The following is an 11,277-nucleotide window of genomic DNA, read 5'->3' as shown; positions in this document are numbered from 1 at the left end:
TAGTATAAGCATTGGAGACGAGCAGCATACTTTAGTAATTCTTTTTTCAAGACTGAGTAGTAGTGGAAATACCTAACTGAAAGTGCATCGAAGTCAAGATTCTCACAATTCCCTCTTGTCATCTGTCCTCCTGAGTATCAGCTCTACCTTCCCAGATTTAACAGCAGACCTAAAATAATTACACAGCCCTGCTGCTGCTTCAGGAGTTGGACTTCAGCTTCTGCTTTGCTAATGTGTGCTTCAGTTCCTTCAAGTTCTCTGTCAGTACTTCCACCTCATCCATTCGCCCACTGTGTTTGGCATCAAATATGTAAGCTTTGATATTATCTATCTGTTGGAGAAGCAGCTCTTCCTCTATAGCTTCCTCTCCAGAGATCTCGCTGCCATCCTCCACTTCAAAGGGATTGGTAGAGGATCCCTCTTCAAATGGATTCCCAATATTCCAGCTGCCCCCAGGCTTTTGAAATGGATTTTCGTTCTCTTCAAAAGGGTTTGAAGTAGTGCCAGGTGCTCCATTGGTTTGTTCATCATCCTCCTCATTTTCAAACGGATTGTATTCTTTTTTGTCACTTTGCAGAGCTGTGTTAGAGAAAGAAGCCATTGGAGAAGTGTCTTTGGCAAATGGGTTAGGATCCTCCTCTGACTGAGGGCTATCTGCTTCGTCTTCAAAGGGGTTTAGACAGGTTGTCTGATCCTGGTCTTTGCCAGACTGTGGAGCATTCTGGGGTTTGAGTGTGAAGATCACGTGCTCTTTAGCTGGCAGCTGCTCAACAGCAGGAGTTTCAAGACTTGGGACCCCCTTGATCTGAGTAATATCCAAATCCAATGCGTGTGCTGTGAAGTTCCAATTCTCTTTCGCAGCTTCAGGCTGGTGCTGCTTGACTTCTCTGAAGTCTAAGGAGCATGTCCTTGAATGCTGAGACATGATTCTGTGGTGTTCCCTTTCCCACTCTTTCTCACGAAGGACCTGAAGTTCCTCCCTCTGCATCTCTTCCTCTTCTGCCTGCCTTTTAGAAAGCTCAATAGCTTTCAGAGTTTGTTGTTGATCATATTCATCCTGAAGCTGCCTCAGGTTCTCTTGCAACATACGTACCTCATCTATCCTATTAGCTGCCTTTGCTTGTTTAATAAAGGATGTGATATTATCAATCTGCTGAAGCAGGGGGTCTGCTATCTCGCTCTCTCTTGAGATGCTTGATGTAGGTAACCAGCCTTCAGATTTCCTGACTGTTCCTTTTTTCAGGTGAGCTGTATCACCATTAACTGCAGCTGCAGATCTGGAGGTCAAGTCTTTCTGCTTTTCCTCTTGTTTCACATGTGTTTCGAGAGCCACCTAAAACAAAAAAATACCTAGTAAGGGAACACTATGAGCTCAAAAAATTCTGTTCTAAATATCCAGAGGTACAAAAAAAGTCAGCTGATCTTGCACACTGGTGTCACATTCGGCTCTCAATGAAGCAAATCAGCTGCACTTTTAGTTACTTTGGGAAAAATACTTATTTTCATAGTATTATGTAAATGTTTGTGATGGTATGGATAAAAATACCATGACATCTGCCTCTACAAATTTGAGAGCAAGTAGGAGCAGTGACAGTGCTTTATACAGAGAAAAAAATGCCTAGTGCAGCTGCACAAAGAATGGTCTAGATGATTTGGACAGTAACTGTAACCACATCTGGTAACAGCAGGCATCTGTCAGAGCATCAGTTTTAAAGGTCACCGTTATCATTAGCTTTTGAAATGCAACAATCCCTATTTCTCAACTTCCACCCCAAGATAAAGCTGGTTTAGTTCAGAAGTATGTCCTCCTTCCTAACTAAAAACCCCTTCTGTCTGAAAAGGCATCCTTAATCTATTATGTCCTTTTTCACTACTGAAAAAAGTCTCAAAAATCTACTGGTGTACATGAACTGCAGAAAACAATCTGAAAATCAATGCATTTGGTCTGGGGCTTGCTCTGCATACACTACAACAGAAACAGCACATGAAAGCAAGTCACTGCAGCTTCCTGGGAGGGTTCGACTGCTCAGTACACACCACATCAGCTTCTGGATGGAACACACTGACAGTGCCACATGCACCCCTGAAAAAGGGTGTGGAATGATCTGCACTAAAAAAATGAAAAACTGTAGTCCAATGCTAAAGGCAGCTGTTAATACACACACAGCTACTAGGCTTAAACCCTTGAAGGAGGCCCTGATGGAAGATGTGTGAGATCTTAACCCATCTTACCATATGAAGTCTCCTCTTCTTCAGTTCTTCAAACTGATCTTTGGTTGGCAGGGACATCAGGCCAAGCAGTTTTTCCTAGCAAACATGGAAATATTTAGTGTTGCTCGCAGGCATTCAGCCAATTTTCAGGCACTTCAAAAGAGAGCTACCAACAACAACATAACAAACAACAACAAACAAATAAAATGTATTTACACCCTGCAGTCACTGCTGCAAGGTCTTTGTTGCCATAACTGTACTGCTAGCGAGGTTCACCCCTCAGCAAGAGACAAAGCCACAAATCACACATTCTCTTAGACCCCTGAGCACAGTGCTGCTCTGACTGCACCATCTGCATTCCAGCTAGCTCACCTCAGACTACCAGAAGTCATTAGGAGAACTATGGAAAATGCTCAGAACTAAACCTCCTGTCAAAATAGTTTCAAACCATCTACAGGGTGCCAAAGGAAAGAACACTACGTAAAATTTACATTCAGTTCATAATATATGCTCCATTTACCTGAACAAAAAGTGTAGCTGAGTATCTTATCATTCTCTGAAGTTGTAGTGTTTTAGGATGAGGTTGGGGATCTTCATGCAAGCCCAGACTCAAAATCTTCTTACTGAATGAAAGCAAACACACAGCCTCATCAGTTCAAAAACATGGCTGGCGAAAATGCAACAGAAGGACAGAGACACAATATGGGATGAACATGTTTTGATGTTCTTTTTGGTAAACCGTTTGGATGTTACAAGTTATAACACTTTCCACTCCTTCCTTTTGTGTAAAAAAAAAAAAAAAAAACCCCACACAAACAACCACAAAAAAACCCAACTGACCACCACAACAAACAAAAACACAAACAACCACAAACTGTGCTACTATTTTTTAATCTTTGTACTTGGTTATTTCCACTGCAAATTTTTAAGGATGATTTTTAAAAAGAATGATTTTTAAGGATTGAAAAAGAAGTAGAAATTGATGGTGCACAGGAACAGCATCCACCTTCTCACATGCTCTTTACAACTAAGCAGACATGTTGATTATCTAGAAGAATAAGCAAGCATGTGCTACACAAACAGACACCCACAGCTGGCAAAACCAACAGAGAAAGCATAACGGAGACACATGCTGGGGCAAGGGGATGTGTGACTTTTACCTTAAGGCATCTATAAATTCATAGACTTTCTGAATCTCCACCCTCAAGTCATTAGCATGTTCAAGACTGTAGGTTGTCTCTCCAGCACTTAAGAAATAAATAAGATTTTATTTTGAAGTCATGCATCCAGCTAACAGTACATACAACACTAGAAGCTATCCCAAGAGTGATTTGGTTTCAAGCTCATTGTGTTTAAAGAATCATTTGTGACAAGTGGAAAATGACAATCGTCTTGTGAACATGCACATTCCAGAGATGATAATTTTATTTAGGATTATATTATTATTTACTATTGTAGAAGAAATTCTGTTTTAACAGAGGACTGCCACTCTTTCTGTAACACTTAGAACATACACATACTTTGCAAATGCAACTGATTTTGTGGGCTTTTCTCCACGCAATTGATGTGGAAAACACACAGACTGGTTGAATAAGTAAACTCTACCACTAAAGTAAAACAGTTACCTCTACTAACATTTGTAAGAAAGCAAAACTATATAGGTATATTTCAGATGGTAGTAACTGACTGTCCACATGGGAACACAATTGTATGCACTTTACTAGAATCTCACATTGACTGATAAAACAAGTATTTAACAGGGAAGACTCTCTACCAATTTTTTTATCTTCCCTCTCATTTTATATCAAATATAAACAAGGATGAAATGATAATTAGTAACTAATTCAGTACTAGTCGGTTTGAAGAGCATCCAAAAGACAACAGATAATCTAGTACTGCTTTTTCTTACAACTTACACACTCCTACAGCCTTAGCACGACACGTACCCCTTCCCTTACCTTTGGGGAGAAAAAGACATATATTCATGACCAAAAATCAGCAAATAGACTTACTTTAGTGATTCTGCCATCTTTATGTATTCTGGCGCCTTCTGGTCAACCTTCGCTATGCAGAGTCGGAGTTTCTTGTTCAAAACAAGATGCATGGAAAAAGAACTATTAGAATACTAATGCAAGAACACGCTGACATAAACCCTCTGTGCTGCCTGTGCACATTCAAAGTAAACCGTGCTGAAAACCATGTAAGTGCTGAGGTGGACAGGACAGGGCAGTTGTCTTCAGAACGCAGATGGCACAGCCAGGAAGAGAGGAAGACTCCCTGCACCTCTGCAGGTAGACTTTAGAATTCAGAAACTATTTTAATGGATGACTTGGACAACTTCTAGCCTTAAATCTCTTTCCAAAGAGCACCAACAGAAACTCCCATCGATACTAACCAGGGTTGGGGGTGGACTCTACTGAAAAGGTACCTGATGACTGTCAGTACCTGCTTTTACAGCATACTTGAACACAATGTTCCAGCCATACAGGTGGACTGAAAAAGCACTTGCCATCAGTGTGAGGACAGACAGTGCTGATAGCACCCATAGGTCCAGTACAGCCTACCCACAAAGTGCACAACGTATCACTGGTTTAAACAAGAACTGTGTTGAGGAATCCCAGCTGACAGTTCACAATTTTAGGAGTGACGCATCTCGAACTACTAGTTCCAGATGCTGAGAATGAGGATGCATCTTAAAATGATGTTTGAATTTATCATGGGATATAAATACCAACTATATGGCAACTGGCTCCATCATGCCAGGCAGATCTTTGTTACATGACATAAACACCCAAAAGGGTCTCTTCTAGCACAAGTCATAAAGCAAGAGCTCGGACACAAGATAAGCCAAAAGTCAAGTAGTGACAACTGCAGATACGTACACTGAGAATGAAAGCAGCAAAGAGTTGGATTTACCTCATAGAGCCTCACGATCTCTGGAGTGTATTCTTTCTCATCAATCTGTTGCTCCCTTTTCAACAGAGTGTCTTTGCAGTGCTGACAACAACGGATTCGGTCATCGTCCTTCTCATCCAGAACTGAGCTCACGCTGCTGATGCTGCTGATGCTGCCACGGCGGGAGCCATGGACACTATTAGGTGAGGAGTTCGGGCTAGTATGAGAACCCAGGGCCTCTTTGCTGGCACTAGTGAGTTTGCCTAAAAATTATACACAGCCAATGTACAGTGATTGGAAAAGCCAAGAGATTCAGCAACACAAATGAACTGCACGTCAACAGAAGCTTTACACTCAGGTAACATTAGAAAACCAATTTGAAACAGTCTGCTGAAAGACATGGAAGGAACCCAGGACAACCAAGACCGCAAGCTGGAATTTGAGTCTTCACTGTAAATCCTGCTCCATGCTAAAAGCAGCTGGAGAGCAGACTGCCAAGAACCACCTGCTTTTCTTACGCCTACAAGCATTCTCACACTGGAGCTTCCACAGCTATAGCATAGTGTGTGGAAGAACAGGTATGTTAACCCTGTCCATATTTTAATGCTTGAACACCACAAAAAGCACAGTTACTGTCATTTATCTCCACGGAAAATACAATCTCCTCTTCAATGTGGCAGATGAAGAAATTAAAGTTCAAAGGGTTTCTAAAGGCTTGTGGATTAACTTCCTTACTGTCAGCATTTGGACAACCACAGGCAAGACTAGAAATATGCATAGTAGTTTTAAATGTCAAGAACCCCAGCAGTGATAATTCCTGAAGTTAATAACATCATAGTTATGGTACTCAATGGAATAAGGCACTACGTATTAATTATATTTACTAGTATGTTTACAAGTAGCATATACTACTACTAGTAACTTTTTCAGTGTTATTAACACTTCCAAAGCTGAAGAAGGAATGGAGACAAAGAATGGAGAAATCATTGTTCCCTTTCACAGACTAGGTGTCTGCATGACACTGAATGACACATTAAGGACCAACTTTTCTGAGCAGGCAGAGTACTACCAGCAGCTTTTTTTTTTTCCTAATGGCAAAAAGTCAGGATGCAATCAGTACTCTGAGTGAGATGAGGAAAGGAGGAATTAACACCAGGCACTGTACTTACTTGCCAAAGGAAGACTGACAAGCTCCATGCACTTCTTGCACATAATAGAGCCACAGAGGCGGCAGTGGTGACGTCGGTTTCGAATACTGAACTTACTGCCACAGTCTGGGCAGAAGGGAACGTCCTGATCACTGACCCAAGGCACAACAGACTTCTCTATAGCTGTGACCGGGCAAGAGGGGAGGGAATGCACACAACATCAGATAATAATTTCTCAGCTGGTTAAACTACAGGTGCAGGTAGTCTGAGGCAACCTCATACCAACCTCTTATTTTAGCTGACTCGGTGTTTGCTCTGTCGAACGATGTAAGCTAGTAGAAGACAAACAACACATTCAAGAAAACTGTACTTTTGCAAGGGAAAAAAAAAAGCAACACAACCCAGCCCAACAAGAAAAGAAACCTGGCTTTTCTCAGAGATAGGAGTCTCAGCCTGTTTTCATACCAAATTCCTGCAGCTTTCCTATTTATTTCTAATGCCACATTCATACAAGTAGTGCTAACCAACAACTGCCCAGCCTGTACAAAATGGAGCATTTTGAACATCATCCTTACAGCATCCAACATTACTGTATCTGAGCCAAAATCTAAGTATACCATTGGTAGATTTTTGAAGAATGAGAAGATGGAAGAATCATGACAAAAATGTTAGGAAGAAATTTGATAAAGTAGAAAAGAGAAAATACACATGAAAACAGATGGTTCTTAAGGCACATCAAGGAGCATCTTCAGCTTCAAAACAGCATACAGAAACAGAAATCATATCCACAGTACAGGGTCAGATCAAGCACAGTACTCAAGGATGAAAAAAAAACAGTTACATGTGAAGAAAGTCATAGTTTAGTATCCTTTATAAAGTGCACTGCCAGATAAATGGGCAAAGTTCACACTAAAATACTATGGTTTTTTTGTAATCTAGGAAACAATCAGAAGGCTGAACTATTAAAAAGCAGCAAATTACCTTTTCTAACCTGATTATTAACTTATTGACTTCAACTACATAGTGATCAATCCTGGCTGCTCGGTGTTTCTTGAAATCAGAAAGATGGCTTCTCATAGCACCTGAAGAGACAGCAGAAAGTTTTCACAGTCACCCAGGTGTTCTGTATGGATTTAAACCCCTCCTGAAAGACAGCTGTCTCCTCACGATTTATTTCTCCCTTTCAAATTGAATTTTAAAGACACATTAGAATCCTACATTTTCATGGTGCTGCTCTACATAAAACATATGGGTTAAAGCCTGATCTCCAGGCTAGCAATAAGCAGTGATTTATTTCTATTAACAGGCATTGTGTTACAGAGAACATCTGCAACAATTTTTTTTCCCCCTCTTCATTCCTCAGTTACAATTGGCAAGCCATTATCAGCCAGTATTCTCAAAAACAGCTCCCTGCAGTCCTCTGGCTACATGCTGAACAAAGGAAAGAGGCAGGTCCAATGATTATTAGAGGTCTATTCAACAGCAATTTCTCTGTCAGACTTCGACCACCCTTCAACTTTTAGAGGTCCGACTCAAATCCTTGATGAAAGTTTAGATTTACAGAAAACTGACCACCAAGTATAAAAAAAAAAAATAAATACAGTATCTATTTGAGAAATGTATACAATTCATACTTGACAACGTTGGTTTCAAGTTTTAAGTTTCAGTCCTTAAAATGAGGTATTAAAAATGAAAGTTACAGACAAAATATTAAAAAAAAAGTCTTTCTTCTGAGTGGTAGAACACAAAATGAGATGTTGCTTTTTGATACTGCCTATGTAAGAATCACACTCCCTCCTGCCAACAAAATAACCAAAAAAACTCCAAAGCTGAATTCATAGGAATGAAAGGGTCCCTCTGGGTAATGGAACTCAGCCACTGCTCTGGGGACATCACACAGACTCTTTCACATCCCCACCAAATCTCACCCTAAGATCCCTAAGCTCCATCTTCTCCACTCTGATCAGAAAATAGTTCTCACATCTCTAATGTTCAGAGAAACTTTCTGCTACTTCCCTGCCTAGATTTATTCTTAGCTACTATTTATACTACGACTACTGCTGAAATATTTACAAGGACAGAAGTATCATTATCTACAGAACTCAGACTGCAGACCCAAAGGACTAAGTCCTAGTCTGTCAGCAGCGCAGGGAAAACTTCCCCAGGATCTACAAGAGATTGTGCTGCTTCCTCCCCCTGAAAATAACCATAACATTTCAGTAACATTGAGAGGCATTTTCCAGTAGCAGTATTTGTAATTACAGGCTCAGTCCATTTATCCTTGAAATTATACAAACAGAGACTTAGAAGGGGCAGGTTTGGGGTTAGTTTTTCATTTGTTTTGTGGTGGATTTTTGTTTGATTGGTTTTGTTTGTTTGTTGTTGTGTTTGTGTTTTTGGGGTTTTTTTTAAACACAGTAAACTTTTTAGCAAGAGGTAATCTACTTCTCAAACCCAAGGGAAAAAGCTGAAAGTTTAAATCAACAGAGAAGCTTTTCGTTAGACATGTAAGCTAACGACTACTTTTATATGGAGCCCAAAAGCTGGAGATCTACAGCTACAGCTTAATTTTTAATTAGTTAATTATCTGTTTTGTAAAAAGCCACAATATGGTTGCAGAACACCTCAACAAAGCTAGATGCATAGCAGTAAAGACACATCCAGCAGGCCTCAACAGCTCAGGCACAAGGACATGACAAATGGGTATCCTGCTCCCAGAGCTAGTGGGGTACTCACTCTGTGCACTTCCCCACCCCATGACCAGCACCCCACAGAATGCAGGCAGGCTGCACAACACCAATCTGCAAACCACAGCCCCACGCTGCAGCCAGTCGACCACAGTGAAGACCCAACTCCAAGCAGCTGCAGCAACACTGCAGCACTCCCCAGTGCAGATGAACAGATTAAGTTATCCCCGCTGTGAATTGCTTTCTAGCTCTCTTACCTACTTCCTGGGGCTCCCACATGTATGGATCCACTCCACCATAGCTGAATGACTCATATCGTTCCTGAGATCCAGAATCAGTTCTGTCATCTCCTTCCTGTTTCAGCAATTTCTTCTTTGCTCTTTTGGCCTTCTGGACTAGATCTGAAAAAGATAAACCTGAGCTATCAAACATGGCAGTCATTCACCACTCATTTCTCACATGAAACCAGTATGGAACATTCCTCATTTTGTAGCCTAAGTCCTTCTCCTTCATGACAAGTTTAATCAACACATTCAGAGAATCACAGATGACATGAAATGCTCCTTGTTACCTGTCAGAAAGTAGCACCAAGGTCCCAATGCCAACACAGGAACTTCACCACAGCACAGTATGGGACCCGTTTAACAGCATTCCGAGACATCAGACAGGTAGTAGCTTAATTCTCTTAATTCCCAATGATTTCCTTAGGATTCAAGGATGTTCAGCACTTTGTCTTTTTGCACAAACTACAAACTAAGAATTTCTGTGTGCTTGTACACCTAAATTTCAAGAGTACTAAACAGCCCATTGCATTATCTCATATGAATGCTAGCAAATGCATGGCAATCTCTGGGGGGGTCCCTACACCAGGTCATGGAAATAGGTGATTCTACTGGCCTGCCTTCTTCTGGGAAGGACCTCACTGGGTAGACCTTGACTTGAATATCTATGACAGAAAGTAAGCAGACAAAACCAACATGAACACAGATGACAGAAAGCCTGAGAAATCGCAGCACACTATTTTAGATTAAAAGAACAGTAGAAAGAACAAAATCAAGATACAGACATTTTGTATTAAGTAAAAGAAGCCTTTGGGAAATCTTACCAAACCTAAGCAGTTGTTTTTCTTTCCTTTTATCACAATGAAAGTCATACTGCAGTTCTGGTTTAAACGCTCCACGGAAGCCCCTGTGATTCAGCTGCAGAGCCCCGTGCCCGCGGTGAGCGGCTGGCTGCAGCAGGGACCAGCCTGCCCCCGCTGCCCGCGGGCAGCACAGCGCTGAGCGCCAGCAGGGACCCAGACTGGCGGGAACCACCTTAGAGATTCACCAAGTATTCAAATGCGGCTGCCCTTAAGAAGGGCTTGTTGAAGACACAAACTTTTCATTGAGAAAAGGGACTTTTGAAATAATAATAATTTATCTCAAGGAAAAAAAAAAAACGGGGGAGGGGGACACAAAAAATTCAAGACCGGTAGGCTACTCTCTTATATAATTAAATAAAGCCATAAATATTTTTGCAGGGAACACACAAAATTATCACCAGTTTTTTGCACATTTTCTCCTAATGAGAGATGACACTGTGTACACAAGGGGAGTAAAAAAGGTAAATCTAAAACAGAATTCAAAGTGATTTTTCACTTTTACGCATCAGTAAAAGCTGGCAACCCACAGCACATCCCTGGGACACTCCCAGCACAGGTTGCCAACTCCACCACCAACCTCCCTTAACTGTACACTTTAACTGTGACTACGGCATCCGTGACTACACTTCACAGACCACCAGCTGGTACCCAGCAAGCGCCACAGATCCCAATATTCTTCAAGGAATGCTTGCAAATTCACCTGGGTTACAGTATAAACCAGTTTTCAGACAAAACCAAACAAAAACCCCCAAAAGACCATTAGCAAAACTAGAGCAAGAGTGATGTCTTTTAAGTGCCTGCTTTAGAATTTACTTACTGAAAGTAACGGGAACAATGTAAGAACTATGCCTTGGCCTAAGGTAGCTTACAGAAAAACGGAAGCCCAAACCTCACTTGTAGCTCACTGCAACTAATATTTTAGCATTCTTGGGCATTTTGAGGGAACTCGCAGCAGAAGCAGCATTCCACGCGGCGATACCGAAGGCATTACAACCGCCGTCGCGCCTCTTACTCTTGAGCTGTCCCCTGACGTCCCTGTCCTCGCCAGAGTGCTCCTCCTCGTAGTGTGCCTGCAGCTGGTAGAAAGACTGGAGGTCCTTCAGGCAGAGCGGGCACAGGAACCCTTCCCTCATCTCCCCCGGGTCGCCGAACGGCGGCGGACAGCCGGACGCCATGGGGGCCGGGCCGGGCC

The 11,277-nt window shown here is 41.7% G+C and overlaps 1 protein-coding gene across 1 annotated transcript; it reads right to left on the bottom strand.

Annotated features, from left to right (window-relative positions):
* Window positions 1-211: 211 nt before the first annotated feature.
* ZFYVE20 (zinc finger, FYVE domain containing 20) lies at window positions 212-11,260 on the bottom strand (the record flags this gene model as incomplete). The annotated part of the gene is made up of 11 exons (XM_008943119.1): window positions 11,098-11,260; window positions 9,199-9,342; window positions 7,236-7,336; window positions 6,541-6,586; window positions 6,276-6,437; window positions 5,128-5,369; window positions 4,224-4,294; window positions 3,372-3,458; window positions 2,732-2,834; window positions 2,233-2,307; window positions 212-1,333 (listed from the first exon to the last, which is right to left on the bottom strand). Coding segments are annotated over exons 1-11 (2,316 nt in total), but the record flags the coding sequence as incomplete, so codon positions are not given.
* Between the last annotated feature and the right edge of the window lie 17 nt (window positions 11,261-11,277).

The sequence above is a fragment of the Merops nubicus genome, unplaced genomic scaffold (assembly GCF_000691845.1).
Source record: "Merops nubicus isolate BGI_N331 unplaced genomic scaffold, ASM69184v1 Scaffold26566, whole genome shotgun sequence".
NCBI classification, from domain to species: domain Eukaryota; kingdom Metazoa; phylum Chordata; class Aves; order Coraciiformes; family Meropidae; genus Merops; species Merops nubicus.
Note: the sequence above shows the minus strand (reverse complement) of the source record. Positions and strands in the feature narration are given on the sequence as shown.